Source organism: Rhyacophila brunnea, unplaced genomic scaffold (assembly GCF_057557595.1).
Source record: "Rhyacophila brunnea isolate RB1 unplaced genomic scaffold, BYU_Rbru_1.0 scaffold_407, whole genome shotgun sequence".
NCBI classification, from domain to species: Eukaryota; Metazoa; Arthropoda; class Insecta; order Trichoptera; family Rhyacophilidae; genus Rhyacophila; species Rhyacophila brunnea.
This window is the reverse complement of record NW_028233075.1, coordinates 1-27,001: the sequence shown is the minus strand read 5'-3', so window position 1 is coordinate 27,001 and position 27,001 is coordinate 1. Positions and strand designations below refer to the sequence as shown.

The window sequence follows — 27,001 nt, the reverse complement described above, 5'->3', positions numbered from 1 at the left end:
GAAGCCCGCGACCGCCATGAGAAAGTCGTCGGCTCCTCTCGAAACCGCGGCCAGATCGGCCGCAGCCGCCAAGAAAGCCGCCTCCCCCAAGAAGGCCGCCCCCGCCGCCAAGAAGGCCGCCAAGCCCAAGACCCCCACCAAGGCGAAGAAGTCAGCCAAGCCGCCCACCAAGAAGCCGAAGGCGCCTAAGCCCAAGAAGGCCGCTGCGAAGAAGCCCGCCGCGAAGAAAGCCGCTGCGAAGAAGTAAGAAGCCGCGATCGAATCTAATCTAATCATCACGATGACGATGATGCGACGACGGCAGCCCGGGAAGGGGGGTATCTCGGGTGGATGACGACGACGACAATAGACGAGATGAATGAGGATAGAGATGGAGATGAATAATACGCGCTCGCTCGCATTTTATTGAAACAAAAGCCCTTTTCAGGGCTACCAACACAATTCAGGTGTCGACTGATATCGAACACGTAGATACGTCGTTATTTCTTTATTCAATTCGTATAGGTACTCCATACGTAAATTGCATAATATTATTACATTGTCTTATGTCAAGACGAATACTCACTCACCTAGCTAAAATTTAAAATTAACACTAAATTCATTTTTTTTTTTTTTTTTTTGATTTGGTTAGGTTTGATTTGACTGAGTTAGGTTTGATTTGATTAAGTTAGGTTTGATGTGAACAGGTTAGGTTTGATTTGATCAGGTTAGGTTTGATTTGATTAGGTTAGGTTTAATTTGATTAAGTTAGGTTTGATTTGATTAGGTTAGGTTTGATTTGATTAGGTTAGGTTTGTTTTGGTTAGGTTAGGTTTGATTTGATTTGATTAGGTTAGGTTTGATTTGACTGAGTTAGGTTTGATTTGATTAAGTTAGGTTTGATGTGAACAGGTTAGGTTTGATTTGATCAGGTTAGGTTTGATTTGATTAGGTTAGGTTTAATTTGATTAAGTTAGGTTTGATTTGATTAGGTTAGGTTTGATGTGAACAGGTTAGGTTTGATTTGATCAGGTTAGGTTTGATTTGATTAGGTTAGGTTTAATTTGATTAAGTTAGGTTTGATTTGATTAAGTTAGGTTTGATGTGAACAGGTTAGGTTTGATTTGATCAGGTTAGGTTTGATTTGATTAGGTTAGGTTTAATTTGATTAAGTTAGGTTTGATTTGATTAAGTTAGGTTTGATGTGAACAGGTTAGGTTTGATTTGATCAGGTTAGGTTTGATTTGATTAGGTTAGGTTTAATTTGATTAAGTTAGGTTTGATTTGATTAAGTTAGGTTTGATGTGAACAGGTTAGGTTTGATTTGATCAGGTTAGGTTTGATTTGATTAGGTTAGGTTTGATTTGATCAGGTTAGGTTTGATTTGATTAGGTTACGTTTGTTTTGGTTAGGTTAGGTTTGATTTGATTAGGTTAGGTTAGGTTAGGTTAGGTTTGATTTGATTAAGTTAGGTTTGATTTGATTAGGTTAGGTTTGATTTGGTTAGGTTAGGTTTACCTAACCTAACCAAATCAAACCTAACCTAACCTAATAACCTAACCTAACCTAACCAAATCAAACCTAACCTAACCTAATAACCTAACCTAACCAAATCAAACCTAACCTAATCAAATCAAACCTAACTTAATCAAATCAAACCTAACTCAATCAAATCAAACCTAACCTAATCAAATCAAACCTAACCCAATCAAATCAAACCTAACCTGATCAAATCAAACCTAACCTAATAACCTAACCTAACCTAACCTAACCAAATCAAACCTAACCTAATCAAATCAAATCAAACCTAACTCAATCAAATCAAACCTAACCTAATCAAATCAAACCTAACCTAATAACCTAACCTAACCTAACCAAATCAAACCTAACTTAATCAAATCAAACCTAACCTAATCAAATCAAACCTAACCTAATAACCTAACCTAACCTAACCTAACCAAATCAAACCTAACCTAATCAAATCAAACCTAACTTAATCAAATCAAACCTAAGCTAATCAAATCAAACCTAACCTGACCAAATCAAACCTAACCTAATCAAATCAAACCTAACTCAATCAAATCAAACCTAACCTAATCAAATCAAACCTAACCTAATAACCTAACCTAACCAAATCAAACCTAATGACGATACCCCAGTCCTGGAATAGTCTCAAAGGTACTTCATCTTCAACCGGTCCTGCCCTCGGACCGATTAAGAACCTTCGTTTGGCTAGCTCGGTCCTATTCGGGGAGAGGGTGATCAACTAATGTTCTTGATTGACACTTTTGGAATACACTTAATCAATATTATTTAACTTTATATTATTTAGAATCACCACCTTAGTAATAGGTTGGTGTCTAGGCTATTAATTATCCGATTGACTTTCAAATCGAATTTATTTTCGTAAATATTTACATAAACGTCAAAGACAGCTGACTATCTGTCACTTTCCTTAGTATCAGATGTTTTTCGTAAAATGTTTCGTTGATTATTTTCAAAATAAAATTAATTGACAAATTTGTTTGCAAAGTTAATTGACAGATCTAAAGAACAATTCTTATTTGTAAATTAGGAAAGCAACCGAGTCCTTAGACTTACATTATCAGAATTTCCATTTTCGAAATTCCTTCATTTAACTTTTACAAAAGTAGGTACTTAAATTGGTACCCTTTTTATTACGATTCGAAATATTAATTGTAATATTATTAATACTTTGAAAACCCTAAGTCGGTTTTTTAAAATGGATATCGAAATTTTCAAAATTTATCAAAATTACAGTGTTCGATGGTTATTTATTGACATTATTAATCAATTAAAATATTATTAGTATAATTGTCTTAATCGTGTGTTTAGATTATATTTAATAGTGGCGACGAATACATTACCAAATCTAACCTAACTTAATCAAATCAAATCTAACCTGTCAAAATCAAACCTAACCTAAGCAAATCAAACATATTTTCAGTTCAGAAACGTATAAAATAAATTGTATTTCACCTCCACCCTTCTATGCACACACCACTGCATGCATTATTACTGCGATACTATACGAATGCAAACGGATCGAACGAAATAGACATGGTGGCCCTGAAAAGGGCCGTTTGTATGCGAGTAGATAGATATATTCACATAATAATAGTTAAGCGGGCATAGCATTAAAACCAACCCACTCATCCATCATTATATTGTAGTAGTCAGTCTGTATTGTATCAAGACGAGATGGTATCGTATCGTATTGGCCAGCTTAGCCGCCGAAACCGTACAGGGTGCGACCCTGTCTCTTCAGGGCGTACACGACGTCCATGGCGGTGACGGTCTTCCTCTTCGCGTGCTCCGTGTAGGTGACGGCGTCCCTGATGACGTTCTCGAGGAACACCTTCAGGACTCCTCGGGTCTCTTCGTAAATCAAGCCAGATATGCGCTTGACTCCGCCGCGACGTGCCAGACGACGGATCGCAGGCTTCGTGATGCCCTGGATGTTATCGCGAAGAACCTTCCTGTGACGCTTGGCGCCACCTTTTCCCAATCCCTTTCCTCCTTTACCGCGACCGGTCATCTTGTATGCGTGTCAAAAAGTGGATGATGTCAAAAATCGAAACGATGCGATGCGATGCGCTCACTGCGGCCGCCAGACGAATTATGAATCTTTTAATTTTCTGACGTCTCTTTTTATAGACGCGCGTATGCGACGTCTCGCTCCCTCTTCCTTGCGAATTCAAGGCGCGGGCGAGTGCGTCTCGCTCTGGCGCGCCGCGGCGCAACCACGCCCAGTGCTGCGCATTTCGCGCAAAGCGAGTGCGCAATAAAGATAACGGCTATTAATAATAATTGCGGAATAGAATAAAAAAGGATATTTAAAAAAAAAATGAACTTTCAGGCAATATTTCGACCTCAAAACGATACGCCGACGAAAGTGATCACCCCCCACTGTTCCGCCGAAGGCGACCGCGTCGACCAATCGCAGCGAGCGGATCTCTCTATATAAGTCACCGAGTAGGCTCGCGCGCGCACTCCTCGTTGAACGCTCGTTTCAGAACCTACTACTTTGAAGAAGAAGAAGAAAAAGACATGGCTCGTACCAAGCAGACTGCCCGAAAATCCACCGGCGGAAAAGCTCCCCGCAAACAGCTCGCCACGAAGGCCGCGAGGAAAAGCGCGCCGGCCACAGGAGGCGTGAAGAAGCCCCATCGTTACAGGCCCGGTACGGTCGCTCTCCGTGAGATCCGTCGCTATCAGAAGAGCACTGAGCTCCTCATCCGCAAGCTGCCCTTCCAGCGACTGGTGCGCGAGATCGCTCAAGATTTCAAGACCGATCTGCGCTTCCAGAGCTCCGCCGTCATGGCGCTGCAGGAGGCCAGCGAGGCGTACCTCGTCGGTCTATTCGAGGACACGAACCTTTGCGCCATCCACGCCAAACGCGTCACCATCATGCCCAAGGATATCCAGCTGGCGAGACGAATCCGCGGCGAACGCGCTTAAAAATTAAAAAAAATAATAATATTTATCATACCCATCTATCTATCTATCACAAAAGGCCCTTTTCAGGGCCGCAAATTTTTTGACATTCGAATGTTTACGCATCCGTGAGCGATCGATCGGTCGTTATGTGCCTGTAATAATAGTAGTATATTATTATACTACCTACTTGGCTATCTATTTTCCAAGTAAGTATAATATAATATCATTCTGCGTGTTTCCACTATTTTTGGATAAATAGTTTTGTAAGTAATTTTGCGTCTGTTGTAATTGTTCAATTGAACAGTCGATATTAAATAAAATATACTTAGGTGCCATGCCACCTAATAATATAATATAATATAATAACGCAACGCGTGCGAGGTGAGATTCATCAAATAATATCTACCCTCATAATATTAATTAAACAGCCTCTTATCATATCTTACATAGATGCTCCTCACCTATATAAATAGGTACATATATCACAATCATTATCCTACAAAACTATTTAAACTACTGAAACCGCCAATCTTAACAAACAAGAGATCGACGCATCTCTATCTCCTCATGAATTACTACGAAATTATATACCTACTTTTTATTTTAGATGTATTTTCAAATATTGAATTTGCAGAACATTTATTGTAACATGGACAGTACTCTCTGTATTGCGCTAATACCTATAATAATAACAATTTCAATAATGTCCTACTGTCGATGAATAATTAATTATTTCAATCAATTTTATAAGCAACACAATAACGAGCTCGACACGGATACGCTACCACTCGAATTTGAATAAAAATGGCGGCCCTGAAAAGGGCCTTTTGTACGACGATAGATGGATTAATATGCATGTAATCTTTATATTTTTTTTTTTTTTTTTACGCCTTCTTCTCAGTCTTCTTGGGCAAGAGCACCGCCTGGATGTTGGGCAGCACTCCTCCCTGGGCGATGGTGACGCCGGAGAGCAGCTTGTTCAGCTCCTCGTCGTTGCGGATGGCGAGCTGCAAATGACGAGGGATAATCCTGGTCTTCTTGTTGTCGCGGGCCGCGTTTCCCGCCAACTCGAGTACTTCGGCGGCGAGGTATTCCATGACGGCGGCCAGGTACACCGGCGCACCGGCACCCACCCTCTCGGCGTAGTTTCCCTTGCGCAGGAGCCTGTGTATGCGACCGACGGGGAACTGGAGTCCAGCGCGATTCGAACGAGACTTTGCCTTTCCCTTGACTTTACCGCCTTTTCCGCGACCAGACATGGCGAGACGGGGTAGTGTTGAAAATTAACTGTGCGAAAGAAGCGTCGACCTGAATCGACGGACGGTCCTTTGTGAAGTTTGTTAGAATTTTTTTTCCACGCGGTATTGCCGTGCTGCGGTGCGCCCGCAGCGGGAGATGTGCGGCGCATCACGCGACTCGCAAAGCCGCGCGCCGTTCGCTCTACACAGTGATGGGAAGCGGTAAAAAAATGTTTTCGGCGCATTCTCACTCGAGCCACCGCCGCCGATTGACACCGCACACACCTACCTAATCTATCTATCGTTATCGTAATACCCGTCGCCGATCATCATGCCGCCCAAGACTAGCGGAAAGGCCGCCAAGAAATCCGGCAAAGCCCAGAAGAACATCTCCAAGGGAGACAAGAAGAAGACAAAGAGGAGGAGGAAGGAGAGTTACGCAATCTACATCTACAAGGTGCTCAAGCAGGTGCACCCCGACACCGGAATCTCCAGTAAGGCGATGAGCATCATGAACAGCTTCGTCAACGACATCTTCGAGAGGATCGCCGCCGAAGCGTCGCGCCTCGCCCACTACAACAAGCGCTCCACCATCACCAGCAGGGAGATCCAGACCGCCGTCAGGCTCCTTCTGCCCGGAGAGCTCGCCAAGCACGCCGTCAGCGAAGGAACAAAGGCAGTCACCAAATACACCAGCTCCAAGTGAAGTCGATGAAAATGAAGAAAGAAGAAAGAAGAAAGAAAAACAAAAACCCATCAGCAAAGGCCCTTTTAAGGGCCGCCAATATTTTCAAATCGAATTGATCGAATCGCATGTTTCGCTATCAATATTTATGCCAGGCAGGAAAAATAAATAAATAAATCGACTGACCGCCCACCTATTGTAATAATAATACGAATATTTGTTACAATAATTATCTTGTATCTACGCTTATAATTATTATTATATCACTATCCAACACACCGTATTATTATAAACTAGACTAGATAACTAACTGAGCCCGCCACGAAGGATGATATGATAGGAAAATAATAAGAATCGATGTATCTGTGAATAATTTTATTATTATTCAGTAATATACAACAATAAGTCATCATTATACTATTAATAATATTATCCATACATCTTAGGTGCATGGAATGCATGCGTGCGTGCGTGCGTGCGTGCATCTGAAAAAGAAAACATCACATTAGATTTAGGTACCTACATAACATGATATTACACATCTGTTTGTTATTTCATCGATCCTTCGATATGCGATCTGCGATACATAAATAATGCGAATCGGATAATTTTGCATTGTACGATAGATTATATGTTACATACGTACATGACACACGGATTCGGGAATAGGGAATAGGGAATAGTTTATTCCGAATCCCCGATCGATATCTTAGAGTGATCCTTCCAATGTCTTTATATTTGATTTCATATAGGTACTTGATAGTAACAAATAATGACATTTTTGTTGTCGGTTGTTGTTGATGATTATGGGTTGCTATGGTTTTCTACTCTCATATTTCTGTCGTATGTATGCTTCGCATCGGTCATATTAAACGCACCCATAATATTATATCATATTATCATATTTAATTAACTAACTAACTATTTATTTATTTACGATATTTCGCTTCACACTATCCATCCATCCATCTATCTATCTATCTATCGCGGGAGGGAGGGAGGCGCAGTGAGCGAGCGAGCGACCGATCGCGCCGTACCTATCGCAATCTATCGTTAGGTAACTAATTATTCGAATTGAACATTCTATTCTCGTGTCGTGCTTCCTTCTTCACCGTCGTGCACCGTGATACCGTGCACCATCGTCCGTCTGCTCGCCTGCTGCAGAACTTCGTGAACACCGCCGACTGCATCGAGCACCGCGGGGCCGCCGCCGTCGTCTTCGCCCGATACAGTAATGTTTGTATGCCGCGATCGTCTTGTGCTAACTCCGGCCGACTCGGGGGCGGATCGCGACGCCCGCGGGGGCGCCAGGGGCCCGCGGCCGATTGCAAACGCGAGAAGGTATATCGACGCGCCGGACGAAGGCTCGATCGTCGGAATCTGATAATTTTTAACGAATCTACGGCCATTTTCCCGACACGTTATGTGCGCGCGCGGACACAATTCCAATTTGAAACGCATCCCGCGAGCCCGAGAACAGACTCGCGACCATTCGCCCGCTTTGAAACGACAGACAGATCGGTGGGCGGCGCAACCGCCCACCCCTGAACCCCCTCGCTAGGGCGGCGGCTGCGAAAAATTGAAAAATATCGAGAGATCGAAGCAAAAATGCCGGTGCAATTCGTGACTAAAATCGCCGATCTAGACGAACGTCATCTCTGAGAGCGGCGTTCGCACATCGGTACTGCGGCACCCGTCTCGCTCTCGCCGTATACAATCCGCGAGCCGTTCGAGTCGTTTCACTCTAGCGCATCGTACAGATAGATAGCAAGCAGAATATACGCCGCGATATAATATAATATAATTTAATATTATATTTCATTCTACTATTCAATCAATCGAATAACGCAAAGATGGCAGATACAGCAGCACCCGTCACCGCTTCGCCGGTGCCCTCTACCCCCGCGAAGAAATCGGCAGCAGGCAAAGCCGCGAAGAAGCCCAAGGTCAAGCCGACGCATCCCAAGACCTCTGAGATGGTCAACAGCGCCATCAAAGAGCTGAAAGAGCGCGCCGGATCCTCCCTGCAGGCGATCAAAAAATACATCTCGGCCAACTACAAGGTGGACGCCGACAAGCTGGCGCCATTCATCAAGAAATACCTGAAGGGTGCCGTCGAATCCGGCGCCCTAGTGCAGACCAAAGGCAAGGGGGCCTCCGGTTCGTTCAAACTGGAAGCCGGCAAGGCCAAATCTGCGGGCGGCTCCGCCTCTGGCAAGAAGCCCGCCGCGAAGAAATCGCGCCCTGCCTCATCCAAGGAGAAGAAGGGCGCCGCGGCCGGCGGAGGCAAGTCTTCGGCCGCAGCCGCAAAGAAGAAGCCCGCGACCGCCATGAGAAAGTCGTCGGCTCCTCTCGAAACCGCGGCCAGATCGGCCGCAGCCGCCAAGAAAGCCGCCTCCCCCAAGAAGGCCGCCCCCGCCGCCAAGAAGGCCGCCAAGCCCAAGACCCCCACCAAGGCGAAGAAGTCAGCCAAGCCGCCCACCAAGAAGCCGAAGGCGCCTAAGCCCAAGAAGGCCGCTGCGAAGAAGCCCGCCGCGAAGAAAGCCGCTGCGAAGAAGTAAGAAGCCGCGATCGAATCTAATCTAATCATCACGATGACGATGATGCGACGACGGCAGCCCGGGAAGGGGGGTATCTCGGGTGGATGACGACGACGACAATAGACGAGATGAATGAGGATAGAGATGGAGATGAATAATACGCGCTCGCTCGCATTTTATTGAAACAAAAGCCCTTTTCAGGGCTACCAACACAATTCAGGTGTCGACTGATATCGAACACGTAGATACGTCGTTATTTCTTTATTCAATTCGTATAGGTACTCCATACGTAAATTGCATAATATTATTACATTGTCTTATGTCAAGACGAATACTCACTCACCTAGCTAAAATTTAAAATTAACACTAAATTCATTTTTTTTTTTTTTTTTTTGATTTGGTTAGGTTTGATTTGACTGAGTTAGGTTTGATTTGATTAAGTTAGGTTTGATGTGAACAGGTTAGGTTTGATTTGATCAGGTTAGGTTTGATTTGATTAGGTTAGGTTTAATTTGATTAAGTTAGGTTTGATTTGATTAGGTTAGGTTTGATTTGATTAGGTTAGGTTTGTTTTGGTTAGGTTAGGTTTGATTTGATTTGATTAGGTTAGGTTTGATTTGACTGAGTTAGGTTTGATTTGATTAAGTTAGGTTTGATGTGAACAGGTTAGGTTTGATTTGATCAGGTTAGGTTTGATTTGATTAGGTTAGGTTTAATTTGATTAAGTTAGGTTTGATTTGATTAGGTTAGGTTTGATGTGAACAGGTTAGGTTTGATTTGATCAGGTTAGGTTTGATTTGATTAGGTTAGGTTTAATTTGAGTTTGATTTGATTAAGTTAGGTTTGATGTGAACAGGTTAGGTTTGATTTGATCAGGTTAGGTTTGATTTGATTAGGTTAGGTTTAATTTGATTAAGTTAGGTTTGATTTGATTAAGTTAGGTTTGATGTGAACAGGTTAGGTTTGATTTGATCAGGTTAGGTTTGATTTGATTAGGTTAGGTTTTAATTTGATTAAGTTAGGTTTGATTTGATTAAGTTAGGTTTGATGTGAACAGGTTAGGTTTGATTTGATCAGGTTAGGTTTGATTTGATTAGGTTAGGTTTGATTTGATCAGGTTAGGTTTGATTTGATTAGGTTACGTTTGTTTTGGTTAGGTTAGGTTTGATTTGATTAGGTTAGGTTAGGTTAGGTTAGGTTTGATTTGATTAAGTTAGGTTTGATTTGATTAGTGATTAGGTTAGTGATTTGGTTAGGTTAGGTTTACCTAACCTAACCAAATCAAACCTAACCTAACCTAATAACCTAACCTAACCTACCAAATCAAACCTAACCTAACCTAATAACCTAACCTAACCAAATCAAACCTAACCTAATCAAATCAAACCTAACTTAATCAAATCATACCTAACTCAATCAAATCAAACCTAACCTAATCAAATCAAACCTAACCAATCAAATCAAACCTAACCTGATCAAATCAAACCTAACCTAATAACCTAACCTAACCTAACCTAACCAAATCAAACCTAACCTAATCAAATCAAATCAAACCTAACTCAATCAAATCAAACCTAACCTAATCAAATCAAACCTAACCTAATAACCTAACCTAACCTAACCAAATCAAACCTAACTTAATCAAATCAAACCTAACCTAATCAAATCAAACCTAACCTAATAACCTAACCTAACCTAACCTAACCAAATCAAACCTAACCTAATCAAATCAAACCTAACTTAATCAAATCAAACCTAAGCTAATCAAATCAAACCTAACCTGACCAAATCAAACCTAACCTAATCAAATCAAACCTAACTCAATCAAATCAAACCTAACCTAATCAAATCAAACCTAACCTAATAACCTAACCTAACCAAATCAAACCTAATGACGATACCCCAGTCCTGGAATAGTCTCAAAGGTACTTCATCTTCAACCGGTCCTGCCCTCGGACCGATTAAGAACCTTCGTTTGGCTAGCTCGGTCCTATTCGGGGAAGAGGGTGATCAACTAATGTTCTTGATTGACACTTTTGGAATACACTTAATCAATATTATTTAACTTTATATTATTTAGAATCACCACCTTAGTAATAGGTTGGTGTCTAGGCTATTAATTATCCGATTGACTTTCAAATCGAATTTATTTTCGTAAATATTTACATAAACGTCAAAGACAGCTGACTATCTGTCACTTTCCTTAGTATCAGATGTTTTTCGTAAAATGTTTCGTTGATTATTTTCAAAATAAAATTAATTGACAAATTTGTTTGCAAAGTTAATTGACAGATCTAAAGAACAATTCTTATTTGTAAATTAGGAAAGCAACCGAGTCCTTAGACTTACATTATCAGAATTTCCATTTTCGAAATTCCTTCATTTAACTTTTACAAAAGTAGGTACTTAAATTGGTACCCTTTTTATTACGATTCGAAATATTAATTGTAATATTATTAATACTTTGAAAACCCTAAGTCGGTTTTTTAAAATGGATATCGAAATTTCAAAATTTATCAAAATTACAGTGTTCGATGGTTATTTATTGACATTATTAATCAATTAAAATATTATTAGTATAATTGTCTTAATCGTGTGTTTAGATTATATTTAATAGTGGCGACGAATACATTACCAAATCTAACCTAACTTAATCAAATCAAATCTAACCTGTCAAAATCAAACCTAACCTAAGCAAATCAAACATATTTTCAGTTCAGAAACGTATAAAATAAATTGTATTTCACCTCCACCCTTCTATGCACACACCACTGCATGCATTATTACTGCGATACTATACGAATGCAAACGGATCGAACGAAATAGACATGGTGGCCCTGAAAAGGGCCGTTTGTATGCGAGTAGATAGATATATTCACATAATAATAGTTAAGCGGGCATAGCATTAAAACCAACCCACTCATCCATCATTATATTGTAGTAGTCAGTCTGTATTGTATCAAGACGAGATGGTATCGTATCGTATTGGCCAGCTTAGCCGCCGAAACCGTACAGGGTGCGACCCTGTCTCTTCAGGGCGTACACGACGTCCATGGCGGTGACGGTCTTCCTCTTCGCGTGCTCCGTGTAGGTGACGGCGTACCCTGATGACGTTCTCGAGGAACACCTTCAGGACTCCTCGGGTCTCTTCGTAAATCAAGCCAGATATGCGCTTGACTCCGCCGCGACGTGCCAGACGACGGATCGCAGGCTTCGTGATGCCCTGGATGTTATCGCGAAGAACCTTCCTGTGACCGCTTGGCGCCACCTTTTCCCAATCCCTTTCCTCCTTTACCGCGACCGGTCATCTTGTATGCGTGTCAAAAAGTGGATGATGTCAAAAATCGAAACGATGCGATGCGATGCGCTCACTGCGGCCGCCAGACGAATTATGAATCTTTTAATTTTTCTGACGTCTCTTTTTATAGACGCGCGTATGCGACGTCTCGCTCCCTCTTCCTTGCGAATTCAAGGCGCGGGCGAGTGCGTCTCGCTCTGGCGCGCCGCGGCGCAACCACGCCCAGTGCTGCGCATTTCGCGCAAAGCGAGTGCGCAATAAAGATAACGGCTATTAATAATAATTGCGGAATAGAATAAAAAAGGATATTTAAAAAAAAAATGAACTTTCAGGCAATATTTCGACCTCAAAACGATACGCCGACGAAAGTGATCACCCCCCACTGTTCCGCCGAAGGCGACCGCGTCGACCAATCGCAGCGAGCGGATCTCTCTATATAAGTCACCGAGTAGGCTCGCGCGCGCACTCCTCGTTGAACGCTCGTTTCAGAACCTACTACTTTGAAGAAGAAGAAGAAAAAGACATGGCTCGTACCAAGCAGACTGCCCGAAAATCCACCGGCGGAAAAGCTCCCCGCAAACAGCTCGCCACGAAGGCCGCGAGGAAAAGCGCGCCGGCCACAGGAGGCGTGAAGAAGCCCCATCGTTACAGGCCCGGTACGGTCGCTCTCCGTGAGATCCGTCGCTATCAGAAGAGCACTGAGCTCCTCATCCGCAAGCTGCCCTTCCAGCGACTGGTGCGCGAGATCGCTCAAGATTTCAAGGACCGATCTGCGCTTCCAGAGCTCCGCCGTCATGGCGCTGCAGGAGGCCAGCGAGGCGTACCTCGTCGGTCTATTCGAGGACACGAACCTTTGCGCCATCCACGCCAAACGCGTCACCATCATGCCCAAGGATATCCAGCTGGCGAGACGAATCCGCGGCGAACGCGCTTAAAAATTAAAAAAAATAATAATATTTATCATACCCATCTATCTATCTATCACAAAAGGCCCTTTTCAGGGCCGCAAATTTTTTGACATTCGAATGTTTACGCATCCGTGAGCGATCGATCGGGTCGTTATGTGCCTGTAATAATAGTAGTATATTATTATACTACCTACTTGGCTATCTATTTTCCAAGTAAGTATAATATAATATCATTCTGCGTGTTTCCACTATTTTTGGATAAATAGTTTTGTAAGTAATTTGCGTCTGTTGTAATTGTTCAATTGAACAGTCGATATTAAATAAAATATACTTAGGTGCCATGCCACCTAATAATATAATATAATATAATAACGCAACGCGTGCGAGGTGAGATTCATCAAATAATATCTACCCTCATAATATTAATTAAACAGCCTCTTATCATATCTTACATAGATGCTCCTCACCTATATAAATAGGTACATATATCACAATCATTATCCTACAAAACTATTTAAACTACTGAAACCGCCAATCTTAACAAACAAGAGATCGACGCATCTCTATCTCCTCATGAATTACTACGAAATTATATACCTACTTTTTATTTTAGATGTATTTTCAAATATTGAATTTGCAGAACATTATTGTAACATGGACAGTACTCTCTGTATTGCGCTAATACCTATAATAATAACAATTTCAATAATGTCCTACTGTCGATGAATAATTAATTATTTCAATCAATTTTATAAGCAACACAATAACGAGCTCGACACGGATACGCTACCACTCGAATTTGAATAAAAATGGCGGCCCTGAAAAGGGCCTTTTGTACGACGATAGATGGATTAATATGCATGTAATCTTTATATTTTTTTTTTTTTTTTTACGCCTTCTTCTCAGTCTTCTTGGGCAAGAGCACCGCCTGGATGTTGGGCAGCACTCCTCCCTGGGCGATGGTGACGCCGGAGAGCAGCTTGTTCAGCTCCTCGTCGTTGCGGATGGCGAGCTGCAAATGACGAGGGATAATCCTGGTCTTCTTGTTGTCGCGGGCCGCGTTTCCCGCCAACTCGAGTACTTCGGCGGCGAGGTATTCCATGACGGCGGCCAGGTACACCGGCGCACCGGCACCCACCCTCTCGGCGTAGTTTCCCTTGCGCAGGAGCCTGTGTATGCGACCGACGGGGAACTGGAGTCCAGCGCGATTCGAACGAGACTTTGCCTTTCCCTTGACTTTACCGCCTTTTCCGCGACCAGACATGGCGAGACGGGGTAGTGTTGAAAATTAACTGTGCGAAAAAAGAAGCGTCGACCTGAATCGACGGACGGTCCTTTGTGAAGTTTGTTAGAATTTTTTTTCCACGCGGTATTGCCGTGCTGCGGTGCGCCCGCAGCGGGAGATGTGCGGCGCATCACGCGACTCGCAAAGCCGCGCGCCGTTCGCTCTACACAGTGATGGGAAGCGGTAAAAAAAATGTTTTCGGCACACACTCGCTGACTGGCACTCGCCGCGACCAGTCGCACGTCAAGCGCTCCTGACCGCTCCGTGTGAACTACCTACTTATTCCGACTCGACCGATATTCGCCTCGATCAAGCTGCGATCGCACCATTCTGCAAGCAGCGCTACCAACAAAAAAGAAAAAATCAGCCCGATAAGCCGCTCACACAGCGACTCTACAAAAAGACCATCACTACCAGTGAAGCACCTACCTACCAAGACCAAACACCAGCAGCGAGTTATCACTCACATACCTACCATGGATCAAACCAATACCGACATCAAGGCGGAGCTGCGCAAGCTGTCCAGCATAAAAGCGCCACTGCTTCATGAATACCTACCGCTTCATATCTTGTTGCTGGCTGCGTTTCAGGAGCATGCGCTGGCAATCTCAAAAGCCCAAGCCTCCGCTCCCGCTCAAGCTGACGACCACAAAACAAACGACGATGATGAGGACCTAAAAGCCCTCAAGGAAATGGCCCTCAAATCAAAAGCGCCAAAAATCCCTTGCAAGGACACACAGACCCAATCTCACCGGTCGGCGGAGAGGAATGCTGACTTTAAACCAAAGAAGGCACCCTCGCTGCCGCCCGCCAAGAAGGAAGCCTACAAGATCCCAGCCCTCCGCAAATCATCAGCCCCGACACCTATGGAAGACAAAATTCTAAAGGTCGTCGTCAGAGGTATCCCGCCACATGTCAGAACGGATGACATCACAGATGACCTCCTCAAACAAGGACTGCCGATAATCACATCGACACGCATGACTCAAGGGACGAGCAATTATCCAATGCCGCTCGTCCTCGTCAAGCTTTTATCTACCGACAAAGGGCTGAAAATATTTACAACCCGACGTGTACTGCAGACAAGGGTGACAATTGAAACACCCCGACGCAATTACCCGGACAGACAATGCGCGCGCAGTCAGAATTACAAACACCTGACACGCGACTGCCCAGCCCAACCGAGCCACCAAACCAAGAAATACCAAGCAGCCCACACTGCCAAATCTCAGCCCAGACCAAATAAAATCACTTGGAGTCAAACCACCCAGACTCCAAGTAAGCCAGACATACTAAAACCGTCAGAGGATATCAACCAGACTCAACATCAGTCGACCATCGCCGCTGATCTGGCCAACAAGAAAATGAAAACCTCCCTCGACGAACTACTCGCCAAAGCCAAACAGACTATACAAAAATCCGAAGAGATCTACAAGCGGAACACTCTACGAGAAATCGCCACCATAAACTCGGAAACCCAAACCACAATAACAGAGGCACCGGAAATTGAAACTCATGTTATTCCAATAACTGAAGTAACCGAGAACCCGGATATTGAAACCAGTACAGACATAATCCGGAAAGTACTTAAACAACTCGAAAACCTCCAGGACACACCCGCACCGGTAAATGAAACATGCGAGACACCAGAAACGGAACGCAATGAGACCGACTTTAACGAGACGAATTACAAAAACCAGACCGACGACCAAAAAACGGACACGACAGGACAGCTCACTGACCAAAACATCGGCAAAGCCACTCTGCCGACTGCCGAAATCACCAACCCAAAAAGAGATTGGACGCCTGAAATAGAAATACCACATACCCCAGACTCAGAAACCAGTGAGACCCTGGAAGACCTAAAAGTCGATCCTGACTTCGACTATGACAAAGACTGGGAGGAATACTACGAGGCATCATCAGCCGAATACGCCCTAGAATATATGAACTCTGAATACCTAAACGAATACGAACGCACAATCCGCACAAACACCGAAGCCCTGACACAACACAAAATAGATATCTCCACTACCGAATTAACGAAAATCATCACATACACTGAAAAAACTACAGCACAAATAGACGAAATAGACCACCCAACCATCGAAAGCCAGAGAAATTATTTCTTCTTAAGACAATACAAGAAAGCAGCAACTAACCGCTACAGCTCATACTTAATCACCAACCATCCAGATCAGCACGCTGAAGAAACTCAGAAGACCAACATCTCTACAGACTACAACGAGATGGTGTATAAGCTCGACGAAGCTGAACACACAGCCCTCTCGCTAAAAAACCTTGGATCACAACATGATTCAACCATCAACATCCCAGACCCTGCAAACTCAGACGATACGCCAAATCAAAAGAAGAGAAAATCAAAGAAGAAGAACAAACACCGATAAACCTGCTACTCACCAAACGAAACAACGACGGACCCCCTTCCCAAGGCCACCATAAACCAAACGGCGGCAAGCACATGATGCACGAAAACAGACGATGCAAAGAATGAAAAGGAGGAGCGAGCAATCGGCAATCGACGGACGGCCGAAAGGAGAATGTGCTAGCTTTTTTAATCCACAAGAGATAATCATAATCGAGACCACAAATTGGGCCTCGGCCCGGTCGCGAAACCACCGAGGCCCAAAGAACTCAACAACGGTATTAAAAACAAATACCTCAAGGCAATCTGAGAGACAGTAACTAGAGATAACGGGGATGACTCCCATTGAGTCGGCGCCCCAGTAAAATAATTGCCATTACCCCAAGCAAGCAAGCAGTTTTCGGCGCATTCTCACTCGAGCCACCGCCGCCGATTGACACCGCACACACCTACCTAATCTATCTATCGTTATCGTAATACCCGTCGCCGATCATCATGCCGCCCAAGACTAGCGGAAAGGCCGCCAAGAAATCCGGCAAAGCCCAGAAGAACATCTCCAAGGGAGACAAGAAGAAGACAAAGAGGAGGAGGAAGGAGAGTTACGCAATCTACATCTACAAGGTGCTCAAGCAGGTGCACCCCGACACCGGAATCTCCAGTAAGGCGATGAGCATCATGAACAGCTTCGTCAACGACATCTTCGAGAGGATCGCCGCCGAAGCGTCGCGCCTCGCCCACTACAACAAGCGCTCCACCATCACCAGCAGGGAGATCCAGACCGCCGTCAGGCTCCTTCTGCCCGGAGAGCTCGCCAAGCACGCCGTCAGCGAAGGAACAAAGGCAGTCACCAAATACACCAGCTCCAAGTGAAGTCGATGAAAATGAAGAAAGAAGAAAGAAGAAAGAAAAACAAAAACCCATCAGCAAAGGCCCTTTTAAGGGCCGCCAATATTTTCAAATCGAATTGATCGAATCGCATGTTTCGCTATCAATATTTATGCCAGGCAGGAAAAATAAATAAATAAATCGACTGACCGCCCACCTATTGTAATAATAATACGAATATTTGTTACAATAATTATCTTGTATCTACGCTTATAATTATTATTATATCACTATCCAACACACCGTATTATTATAAACTAGACTAGATAACTAACTGAGCCCGCCACGAAGGATGATATGATAGGAAAATAATAAGAATCGATGTATCTGTGAATAATTTTATTATTATTCAGTAATATACAACAATAAGTCATCATTATACTATTAATAATATTATCCATACATCTTAGGTGCATGGAATGCATGCGTGCGTGCGTGCGTGCGTGCATCTGAAAAAGAAAACATCACATTAGATTTAGGTACCTACATAACATGATATTACACATCTGTTTGTTATTTCATCGATCCTTCGATATGCGATCTGCGATACATAAATAATGCGAATCGGATAATTTTGCATTGTACGATAGATTATATGTTACATACGTACATGACACACGGATTCGGGAATAGGGAATAGGGAATAGTTTATTCCGAATCCCCGATCGATATCTTAGAGTGATCCTTCCAATGTCTTTATATTTGATTTCATATAGGTACTTGATAGTAACAAATAATGACATTTTTGTTGTCGGTTGTTGTTGATGATTATGGGTTGCTATGGTTTTCTACTCTCATATTTCTGTCGTATGTATGCTTCGCATCGGTCATATTAAACGCACCCATAATATTATATCATATTATCATATTTAATTAACTAACTAACTATTTATTTATTTACGATATTTCGCTTCACACTATCCATCCATCCATCTATCTATCTATCTATCGCGGGAGGGAGGGAGGCGCAGTGAGCGAGCGAGCGACCGATCGCGCCGTACCTATCGCAATCTATCGTTAGGTAACTAATTATTCGAATTGAACATTCTATTCTCGTGTCGTGCTTCCTTCTTCACCGTCGTGCACCGTGATACCGTGCACCATCGTCCGTCTGCTCGCCTGCTGCAGAACTTCGTGAACACCGCCGACTGCATCGAGCACCGCGGGGCCGCCGCCGTCGTCTTCGCCCGATACAGTAATGTTTGTATGCCGCGATCGTCTTGTGCTAACTCCGGCCGACTCGGGGGCGGATCGCGACGCCCGCGGGGGCGCCAGGGGCCCGCGGCCGATTGCAAACGCGAGAAGGTATATCGACGCGCCGGACGAAGGCTCGATCGTCGGAATCTGATAATTTTTAACGAATCTACGGCCATTTTCCCGACACGTTATGTGCGCGCGCGGACACAATTCCAATTTGAAACGCATCCCGCGAGCCCGAGAACAGACTCGCGACCATTCGCCCGCTTTGAAACGACAGACAGATCGGTGGGCGGCGCAACCGCCCACCCCTGAACCCCCTCGCTAGGGCGGCGGCTGCGAAAAATTGAAAAATATCGAGAGATCGAAGCAAAAATGCCGGTGCAATTCGTGACTAAAATCGCCGATCTAGACGAACGTCATCTCTGAGAGCGGCGTTCGCACATCGGTACTGCGGCACCCGTCTCGCTCTCGCCGTATACAATCCGCGAGCCGTTCGAGTCGTTTCACTCTAGCGCATCGTACAGATAGATAGCAAGCAGAATATACGCCGCGATATAATATAATATAATTTAATATTATATTTCATTCTACTATTCAATCAATCGAATAACGCAAAGATGGCAGATACAGCAGCACCCGTCACCGCTTCGCCGGTGCCCTCTACCCCCGCGAAGAAATCGGCAGCAGGCAAAGCCGCGAAGAAGCCCAAGGTCAAGCCGACGCATCCCAAGACCTCTGAGATGGTCAACAGCGCCATCAAAGAGCTGAAAGAGCGCGCCGGATCCTCCCTGCAGGCGATCAAAAAATACATCTCGGCCAACTACAAGGTGGACGCCGACAAGCTGGCGCCATTCATCAAGAAATACCTGAAGGGTGCCGTCGAATCCGGCGCCCTAGTGCAGACCAAAGGCAAGGGGGCCTCCGGTTCGTTCAAACTGGAAGCCGGCAAGGCCAAATCTGCGGGCGGCTCCGCCTCTGGCAAGAAGCCCGCCGCGAAGAAATCGCGCCCTGCCTCATCCAAGGAGAAGAAGGGCGCCGCGGCCGGCGGAGGCAAGTCTTCGGCCGCAGCCGCAAAGAAGAAGCCCGCGACCGCCATGAGAAAGTCGTCGGCTCCTCTCGAAACCGCGGCCAGATCGGCCGCAGCCGCCAAGAAAGCCGCCTCCCCCAAGAAGGCCGCCCCCGCCGCCAAGAAGGCCGCCAAGCCCAAGACCCCCACCAAGGCGAAGAAGTCAGCCAAGCCGCCCACCAAGAAGCCGAAGGCGCCTAAGCCCAAGAAGGCCGCTGCGAAGAAGCCCGCCGCGAAGAAAGCCGCTGCGAAGAAGTAAGAAGCCGCGATCGAATCTAATCTAATCATCACGATGACGATGATGCGACGACGGCAGCCCGGGAAGGGGGGTATCTCGGGTGGATGACGACGACGACAATAGACGAGATGAATGAGGATAGAGATGGAGATGAATAATACGCGCTCGCTCGCATTTTATTGAAACAAAAGCCCTTTTCAGGGCTACCAACACAATTCAGGTGTCGACTGATATCGAACACGTAGATACGTCGTTATTTCTTTATTCAATTCGTATAGGTACTCCATACGTAAATTGCATAATATTATTACATTGTCTTATGTCAAGACGAATACTCACTCACCTAGCTAAAATTTAAAATTAACACTAAATTCATTTTTTTTTTTTTTTTTTTGATTTGGTTAGGTTTGATTTGACTGAGTTAGGTTTGATTTGATTAAGTTAGGTTTGATGTGAACAGGTTAGGTTTGATTTGATCAGGTTAGGTTTGATTTGATTAGGTTAGGTTTAATTTGATTAAGTTAGGTTTGATTTGATTAGGTTAGGTTTGATTTGATTAGGTTAGGTTTGTTTTGGTTAGGTTAGGTTTGATTTGATTTGATTAGGTTAGGTTTGATTTGACTGAGTTAGGTTTGATTTGATTAAGTTAGGTTTGATGTGAACAGGTTAGGTTTGATTTGATCAGGTTAGGTTTGATTTGATTAGGTTAGGTTTAATTTGATTAAGTTAGGTTTGATTTGATTAGGTTAGGTTTGATGTGAACAGGTTAGGTTTGATTTGATCAGGTTAGGTTTGATTTGATTAGGTTAGGTTTAATTTGATTAAGTTAGGTTTGATTTGATTAAGTTAGGTTTGATGTGAACAGGTTAGGTTTGATTTGATCAGGTTAGGTTTGATTTGATTAGGTTAGGTTTAATTTGATTAAGTTAGGTTTGATTTGATTAAGTTAGGTTTGATGTGAACAGGTTAGGTTTGATTTGATCAGGTTAGGTTTGATTTGATTAGGTTAGGTTTAATTTGATTAAGTTAGGTTTGATTTGATTAAGTTAGGTTTGATGTGAACAGGTTAGGTTTGATTTGATCAGGTTAGGTTTGATTTGATTAGGTTAGGTTTGATTTGATCAGGTTAGGTTTGATTTGATTAGGTTACGTTTGTTTTGGTTAGGTTAGGTTTGATTTGATTAGGTTAGGTTAGGTTAGGTTAGGTTTGATTTGATTAAGTTAGGTTTGATTTGATTAGGTTAGGTTTGATTTGGTTAGGTTAGGTTTACCTAACCTAACCAAATCAAACCTAACCTAACCTAATAACCTAACCTAACCTAACCAAATCAAACCTAACCTAACCTAATAACCTAACCTAACCAAATCAAACCTAACCTAATCAAATCAAACCTAACTTAATCAAATCAAACCTAACTCAATCAAATCAAACCTAACCTAATCAAATCAAACCTAACCCAATCAAATCAAACCTAACCTGATCAAATCAAACCTAACCTAATAACCTAACCTAACCTAACCTAACCAAATCAAACCTAACCTAATCAAATCAAATCAAACCTAACTCAATCAAATCAAACCTAACCTAATCAAATCAAACCTAACCTAATAACCTAACCTAACCTAACCAAATCAAACCTAACTTAATCAAATCAAACCTAACCTAATCAAATCAAACCTAACCTAATAACCTAACCTAACCTAACCTAACCAAATCAAACCTAACCTAATCAAATCAAACCTAACTTAATCAAATCAAACCTAAGCTAATCAAATCAAACCTAACCTGACCAAATCAAACCTAACCTAATCAAATCAAACCTAACTCAATCAAATCAAACCTAACCTAATCAAATCAAACCTAACCTAATAACCTAACCTAACCAAATCAAACCTAATGACGATACCCCAGTCCTGGAATAGTCTCAAAGGTACTTCATCTTCAACCGGTCCTGCCCTCGGACCGATTAAGAACCTTCGTTTGGCTAGCTCGGTCCTATTCGGGGAGAGGGTGATCAACTAATGTTCTTGATTGACACTTTTGGAATACACTTAATCAATATTATTTAACTTTATATTATTTAGAATCACCACCTTAGTAATAGGTTGGTGTCTAGGCTATTAATTATCCGATTGACTTTCAAATCGAATTTATTTTCGTAAATATTTACATAAACGTCAAAGACAGCTGACTATCTGTCACTTTCCTTAGTATCAGATGTTTTTCGTAAAATGTTTCGTTGATTATTTTCAAAATAAAATTAATTGACAAATTTGTTTGCAAAGTTAATTGACAGATCTAAAGAACAATTCTTATTTGTAAATTAGGAAAGCAACCGAGTCCTTAGACTTACATTATCAGAATTTCCATTTTCGAAATTCCTTCATTTAACTTTTACAAAAGTAGGTACTTAAATTGGTACCCTTTTTATTACGATTCGAAATATTAATTGTAATATTATTAATACTTTGAAAACCCTAAGTCGGTTTTTTAAAATGGATATCGAAATTTTCAAAATTTATCAAAATTACAGTGTTCGATGGTTATTTATTGACATTATTAATCAATTAAAATATTATTAGTATAATTGTCTTAATCGTGTGTTTAGATTATATTTAATAGTGGCGACGAATACATTACCAAATCTAACCTAACTTAATCAAATCAAATCTAACCTGTCAAAATCAAACCTAACCTAAGCAAATCAAACATATTTTCAGTTCAGAAACGTATAAAATAAATTGTATTTCACCTCCACCCTTCTATGCACACACCACTGCATGCATTATTACTGCGATACTATACGAATGCAAACGGATCGAACGAAATAGACATGGTGGCCCTGAAAAGGGCCGTTTGTATGCGAGTAGATAGATATATTCACATAATAATAGTTAAGCGGGCATAGCATTAAAACCAACCCACTCATCCATCATTATATTGTAGTAGTCAGTCTGTATTGTATCAAGACGAGATGGTATCGTATCGTATTGGCCAGCTTAGCCGCCGAAACCGTACAGGGTGCGACCCTGTCTCTTCAGGGCGTACACGACGTCCATGGCGGTGACGGTCTTCCTCTTCGCGTGCTCCGTGTAGGTGACGGCGTCCCTGATGACGTTCTCGAGGAACACCTTCAGGACTCCTCGGGTCTCTTCGTAAATCAAGCCAGATATGCGCTTGACTCCGCCGCGACGTGCCAGACGACGGATCGCAGGCTTCGTGATGCCCTGGATGTTATCGCGAAGAACCTTCCTGTGACGCTTGGCGCCACCTTTTCCCAATCCCTTTCCTCCTTTACCGCGACCGGTCATCTTGTATGCGTGTCAAAAAGTGGATGATGTCAAAAATCGAAACGATGCGATGCGATGCGCTCACTGCGGCCGCCAGACGAATTATGAATCTTTTAATTTTCTGACGTCTCTTTTTATAGACGCGCGTATGCGACGTCTCGCTCCCTCTTCCTTGCGAATTCAAGGCGCGGGCGAGTGCGTCTCGCTCTGGCGCGCCGCGGCGCAACCACGCCCAGTGCTGCGCATTTCGCGCAAAGCGAGTGCGCAATAAAGATAACGGCTATTAATAATAATTGCGGAATAGAATAAAAAAGGATATTTAAAAAAAAAATGAACTTTCAGGCAATATTTCGACCTCAAAACGATACGCCGACGAAAGTGATCACCCCCCACTGTTCCGCCGAAGGCGACCGCGTCGACCAATCGCAGCGAGCGGATCTCTCTATATAAGTCACCGAGTAGGCTCGCGCGCGCACTCCTCGTTGAACGCTCGTTTCAGAACCTACTACTTTGAAGAAGAAGAAGAAAAAGACATGGCTCGTACCAAGCAGACTGCCCGAAAATCCACCGGCGGAAAAGCTCCCCGCAAACAGCTCGCCACGAAGGCCGCGAGGAAAAGCGCGCCGGCCACAGGAGGCGTGAAGAAGCCCCATCGTTACAGGCCCGGTACGGTCGCTCTCCGTGAGATCCGTCGCTATCAGAAGAGCACTGAGCTCCTCATCCGCAAGCTGCCCTTCCAGCGACTGGTGCGCGAGATCGCTCAAGATTTCAAGACCGATCTGCGCTTCCAGAGCTCCGCCGTCATGGCGCTGCAGGAGGCCAGCGAGGCGTACCTCGTCGGTCTATTCGAGGACACGAACCTTTGCGCCATCCACGCCAAACGCGTCACCATCATGCCCAAGGATATCCAGCTGGCGAGACGAATCCGCGGCGAACGCGCTTAAAAATTAAAAAAAATAATAATATTTATCATACCCATCTATCTATCTATCACAAAAGGCCCTTTTCAGGGCCGCAAATTTTTTGACATTCGAATGTTTACGCATCCGTGAGCGATCGATCGGTCGTTATGTGCCTGTAATAATAGTAGTATATTATTATACTACCTACTTGGCTATCTATTTTCCAAGTAAGTATAATATAATATCATTCTGCGTGTTTCCACTATTTTTGGATAAATAGTTTTGTAAGTAATTTTGCGTCTGTTGTAATTGTTCAATTGAACAGTCGATATTAAATAAAATATACTTAGGTGCCATGCCACCTAATAATATAATATAATATAATAACGCAACGCGTGCGAGGTGAGATTCATCAAATAATATCTACCCTCATAATATTAATTAAACAGCCTCTTATCATATCTTACATAGATGCTCCTCACCTATATAAATAGGTACATATATCACAATCATTATCCTACAAAACTATTTAAACTACTGAAACCGCCAATCTTAACAAACAAGAGATCGACGCATCTCTATCTCCTCATGAATTACTACGAAATTATATACCTACTTTTTATTTTAGATGTATTTTCAAATATTGAATTTGCAGAACATTTATTGTAACATGGACAGTACTCTCTGTATTGCGCTAATACCTATAATAATAACAATTTCAATAATGTCCTACTGTCGATGAATAATTAATTATTTCAATCAATTTTATAAGCAACACAATAACGAGCTCGACACGGATACGCTACCACTCGAATTTGAATAAAAATGGCGGCCCTGAAAAGGGCCTTTTGTACGACGATAGATGGATTAATATGCATGTAATCTTTATATTTTTTTTTTTTTTTTTACGCCTTCTTCTCAGTCTTCTTGGGCAAGAGCACCGCCTGGATGTTGGGCAGCACTCCTCCCTGGGCGATGGTGACGCCGGAGAGCAGCTTGTTCAGCTCCTCGTCGTTGCGGATGGCGAGCTGCAAATGACGAGGGATAATCCTGGTCTTCTTGTTGTCGCGGGCCGCGTTTCCCGCCAACTCGAGTACTTCGGCGGCGAGGTATTCCATGACGGCGGCCAGGTACACCGGCGCACCGGCACCCACCCTCTCGGCGTAGTTTCCCTTGCGCAGGAGCCTGTGTATGCGACCGACGGGGAACTGGAGTCCAGCGCGATTCGAACGAGACTTTGCCTTTCCCTTGACTTTACCGCCTTTTCCGCGACCAGACATGGCGAGACGGGGTAGTGTTGAAAATTAACTGTGCGAAAGAAGCGTCGACCTGAATCGACGGACGGTCCTTTGTGAAGTTTGTTAGAATTTTTTTTCCACGCGGTATTGCCGTGCTGCGGTGCGCCCGCAGCGGGAGATGTGCGGCGCATCACGCGACTCGCAAAGCCGCGCGCCGTTCGCTCTACACAGTGATGGGAAGCGGTAAAAAAATGTTTTCGGCGCATTCTCACTCGAGCCACCGCCGCCGATTGACACCGCACACACCTACCTAATCTATCTATCGTTATCGTAATACCCGTCGCCGATCATCATGCCGCCCAAGACTAGCGGAAAGGCCGCCAAGAAATCCGGCAAAGCCCAGAAGAACATCTCCAAGGGAGACAAGAAGAAGACAAAGAGGAGGAGGAAGGAGAGTTACGCAATCTACATCTACAAGGTGCTCAAGCAGGTGCACCCCGACACCGGAATCTCCAGTAAGGCGATGAGCATCATGAACAGCTTCGTCAACGACATCTTCGAGAGGATCGCCGCCGAAGCGTCGCGCCTCGCCCACTACAACAAGCGCTCCACCATCACCAGCAGGGAGATCCAGACCGCCGTCAGGCTCCTTCTGCCCGGAGAGCTCGCCAAGCACGCCGTCAGCGAAGGAACAAAGGCAGTCACCAAATACACCAGCTCCAAGTGAAGTCGATGAAAATGAAGAAAGAAGAAAGAAGAAAGAAAAACAAAAACCCATCAGCAAAGGCCCTTTTAAGGGCCGCCAATATTTTCAAATCGAATTGATCGAATCGCATGTTTCGCTATCAATATTTATGCCAGGCAGGAAAAATAAATAAATAAATCGACTGACCGCCCACCTATTGTAATAATAATACGAATATTTGTTACAATAATTATCTTGTATCTACGCTTATAATTATTATTATATCACTATCCAACACACCGTATTATTATAAACTAGACTAGATAACTAACTGAGCCCGCCACGAAGGATGATATGATAGGAAAATAATAAGAATCGATGTATCTGTGAATAATTTTATTATTATTCAGTAATATACAACAATAAGTCATCATTATACTATTAATAATATTATCCATACATCTTAGGTGCATGGAATGCATGCGTGCGTGCGTGCGTGCGTGCATCTGAAAAAGAAAACATCACATTAGATTTAGGTACCTACATAACATGATATTACACATCTGTTTGTTATTTCATCGATCCTTCGATATGCGATCTGCGATACATAAATAATGCGAATCGGATAATTTTGCATTGTACGATAGATTATATGTTACATACGTACATGACACACGGATTCGGGAATAGGGAATAGGGAATAGTTTATTCCGAAT

General features: G+C 43.4%; 12 protein-coding genes and 1 pseudogene across 12 annotated transcripts; 8 read left to right on the top strand and 5 right to left on the bottom strand.

Annotated features, from left to right (window-relative positions):
• Window positions 1-3,226: 3,226 nt before the first annotated feature.
• Window positions 3,227-3,538, bottom strand: LOC147066693 (histone H4). Its single transcript, XM_085955073.1, has one exon. The coding sequence runs from the start codon at window positions 3,536-3,538 to the stop codon at window positions 3,227-3,229; it is 312 nt and encodes a 103-aa protein (XP_085811199.1).
• A 512-nt stretch (window positions 3,539-4,050) lies between these two features.
• LOC147066692 (histone H3) lies at window positions 4,051-4,461 on the top strand. The gene has a single exon (XM_085955071.1). It carries the CDS (start codon window positions 4,051-4,053, stop codon window positions 4,459-4,461), a length of 411 nt encoding a protein of 136 aa, XP_085811197.1.
• Window positions 4,462-5,324: 863 nt separating this feature from the next.
• On the bottom strand, window positions 5,325-5,764 carry LOC147066691 (histone H2A). Its single transcript, XM_085955074.1, has one exon. The coding sequence runs from the start codon at window positions 5,697-5,699 to the stop codon at window positions 5,325-5,327; it is 375 nt and encodes a 124-aa protein (XP_085811200.1). The 5' UTR covers window positions 5,700-5,764.
• A 245-nt stretch (window positions 5,765-6,009) lies between these two features.
• On the top strand, window positions 6,010-6,384 carry LOC147066690 (histone H2B-like). The gene has a single exon (XM_085955070.1). It carries the CDS (start codon window positions 6,010-6,012, stop codon window positions 6,382-6,384), a length of 375 nt encoding a protein of 124 aa, XP_085811196.1.
• Window positions 6,385-8,092: 1,708 nt separating this feature from the next.
• LOC147066689 (uncharacterized) lies at window positions 8,093-9,385 on the top strand. The gene has a single exon (XM_085955069.1). It carries the CDS (start codon window positions 8,217-8,219, stop codon window positions 8,922-8,924), a length of 708 nt encoding a protein of 235 aa, XP_085811195.1. The 5' UTR covers window positions 8,093-8,216; the 3' UTR covers window positions 8,925-9,385.
• A 3,339-nt stretch (window positions 9,386-12,724) lies between these two features.
• On the top strand, window positions 12,725-13,136 carry LOC147066688 (histone H3-like; annotated as a pseudogene).
• An 862-nt stretch (window positions 13,137-13,998) lies between these two features.
• On the bottom strand, window positions 13,999-14,389 carry LOC147066687 (histone H2A). Its single transcript, XM_085955077.1, has one exon. The coding sequence runs from the start codon at window positions 14,371-14,373 to the stop codon at window positions 13,999-14,001; it is 375 nt and encodes a 124-aa protein (XP_085811203.1). The 5' UTR covers window positions 14,374-14,389.
• Window positions 14,390-17,207: 2,818 nt separating this feature from the next.
• Window positions 17,208-17,706, top strand: LOC147066686 (histone H2B-like). Its single transcript, XM_085955076.1, has one exon. The coding sequence runs from the start codon at window positions 17,276-17,278 to the stop codon at window positions 17,648-17,650; it is 375 nt and encodes a 124-aa protein (XP_085811202.1). The 5' UTR covers window positions 17,208-17,275; the 3' UTR covers window positions 17,651-17,706.
• Window positions 17,707-19,358: 1,652 nt separating this feature from the next.
• LOC147066685 (uncharacterized) lies at window positions 19,359-20,651 on the top strand. Its single transcript, XM_085955068.1, has one exon. It carries the CDS (start codon window positions 19,483-19,485, stop codon window positions 20,188-20,190), a length of 708 nt encoding a protein of 235 aa, XP_085811194.1. The 5' UTR covers window positions 19,359-19,482; the 3' UTR covers window positions 20,191-20,651.
• Window positions 20,652-23,160: 2,509 nt separating this feature from the next.
• LOC147066684 (histone H4) lies at window positions 23,161-23,514 on the bottom strand. The gene has a single exon (XM_085955067.1). It carries the CDS (start codon window positions 23,479-23,481, stop codon window positions 23,170-23,172), a length of 312 nt encoding a protein of 103 aa, XP_085811193.1. The 5' UTR covers window positions 23,482-23,514; the 3' UTR covers window positions 23,161-23,169.
• Window positions 23,515-23,993: 479 nt separating this feature from the next.
• On the top strand, window positions 23,994-24,404 carry LOC147066683 (histone H3). The gene has a single exon (XM_085955075.1). The coding sequence runs from the start codon at window positions 23,994-23,996 to the stop codon at window positions 24,402-24,404; it is 411 nt and encodes a 136-aa protein (XP_085811201.1).
• An 863-nt stretch (window positions 24,405-25,267) lies between these two features.
• On the bottom strand, window positions 25,268-25,707 carry LOC147066682 (histone H2A). The gene has a single exon (XM_085955078.1). The coding sequence runs from the start codon at window positions 25,640-25,642 to the stop codon at window positions 25,268-25,270; it is 375 nt and encodes a 124-aa protein (XP_085811204.1). The 5' UTR covers window positions 25,643-25,707.
• Window positions 25,708-25,884: 177 nt separating this feature from the next.
• LOC147066681 (histone H2B-like) lies at window positions 25,885-26,383 on the top strand. Its single transcript, XM_085955079.1, has one exon. The coding sequence runs from the start codon at window positions 25,953-25,955 to the stop codon at window positions 26,325-26,327; it is 375 nt and encodes a 124-aa protein (XP_085811205.1). The 5' UTR covers window positions 25,885-25,952; the 3' UTR covers window positions 26,328-26,383.
• The last annotated feature ends 618 nt before the right edge of the window (window positions 26,384-27,001 follow it).

Bases quoted from the DNA above. Each gene is read 5' to 3' on its own strand.
- LOC147066693 (XM_085955073.1), bottom strand. From the start codon at position 3,538: ATGACCGGTCGCGGTAAAGGAGGAAAGGGATTGGGAAAAGGTGGCGCC.
- LOC147066692 (XM_085955071.1), top strand. From the start codon at position 4,051: ATGGCTCGTACCAAGCAGACTGCCCGAAAATCCACCGGCGGAAAAGCT.
- LOC147066691 (XM_085955074.1), bottom strand. From the start codon at position 5,699: ATGTCTGGTCGCGGAAAAGGCGGTAAAGTCAAGGGAAAGGCAAAGTCT.
- LOC147066690 (XM_085955070.1), top strand. From the start codon at position 6,010: ATGCCGCCCAAGACTAGCGGAAAGGCCGCCAAGAAATCCGGCAAAGCC.
- LOC147066689 (XM_085955069.1), top strand. From the start codon at position 8,217: ATGGCAGATACAGCAGCACCCGTCACCGCTTCGCCGGTGCCCTCTACC.
- LOC147066687 (XM_085955077.1), bottom strand. From the start codon at position 14,373: ATGTCTGGTCGCGGAAAAGGCGGTAAAGTCAAGGGAAAGGCAAAGTCT.
- LOC147066686 (XM_085955076.1), top strand. From the start codon at position 17,276: ATGCCGCCCAAGACTAGCGGAAAGGCCGCCAAGAAATCCGGCAAAGCC.
- LOC147066685 (XM_085955068.1), top strand. From the start codon at position 19,483: ATGGCAGATACAGCAGCACCCGTCACCGCTTCGCCGGTGCCCTCTACC.
- LOC147066684 (XM_085955067.1), bottom strand. From the start codon at position 23,481: ATGACCGGTCGCGGTAAAGGAGGAAAGGGATTGGGAAAAGGTGGCGCC.
- LOC147066683 (XM_085955075.1), top strand. From the start codon at position 23,994: ATGGCTCGTACCAAGCAGACTGCCCGAAAATCCACCGGCGGAAAAGCT.
- LOC147066682 (XM_085955078.1), bottom strand. From the start codon at position 25,642: ATGTCTGGTCGCGGAAAAGGCGGTAAAGTCAAGGGAAAGGCAAAGTCT.
- LOC147066681 (XM_085955079.1), top strand. From the start codon at position 25,953: ATGCCGCCCAAGACTAGCGGAAAGGCCGCCAAGAAATCCGGCAAAGCC.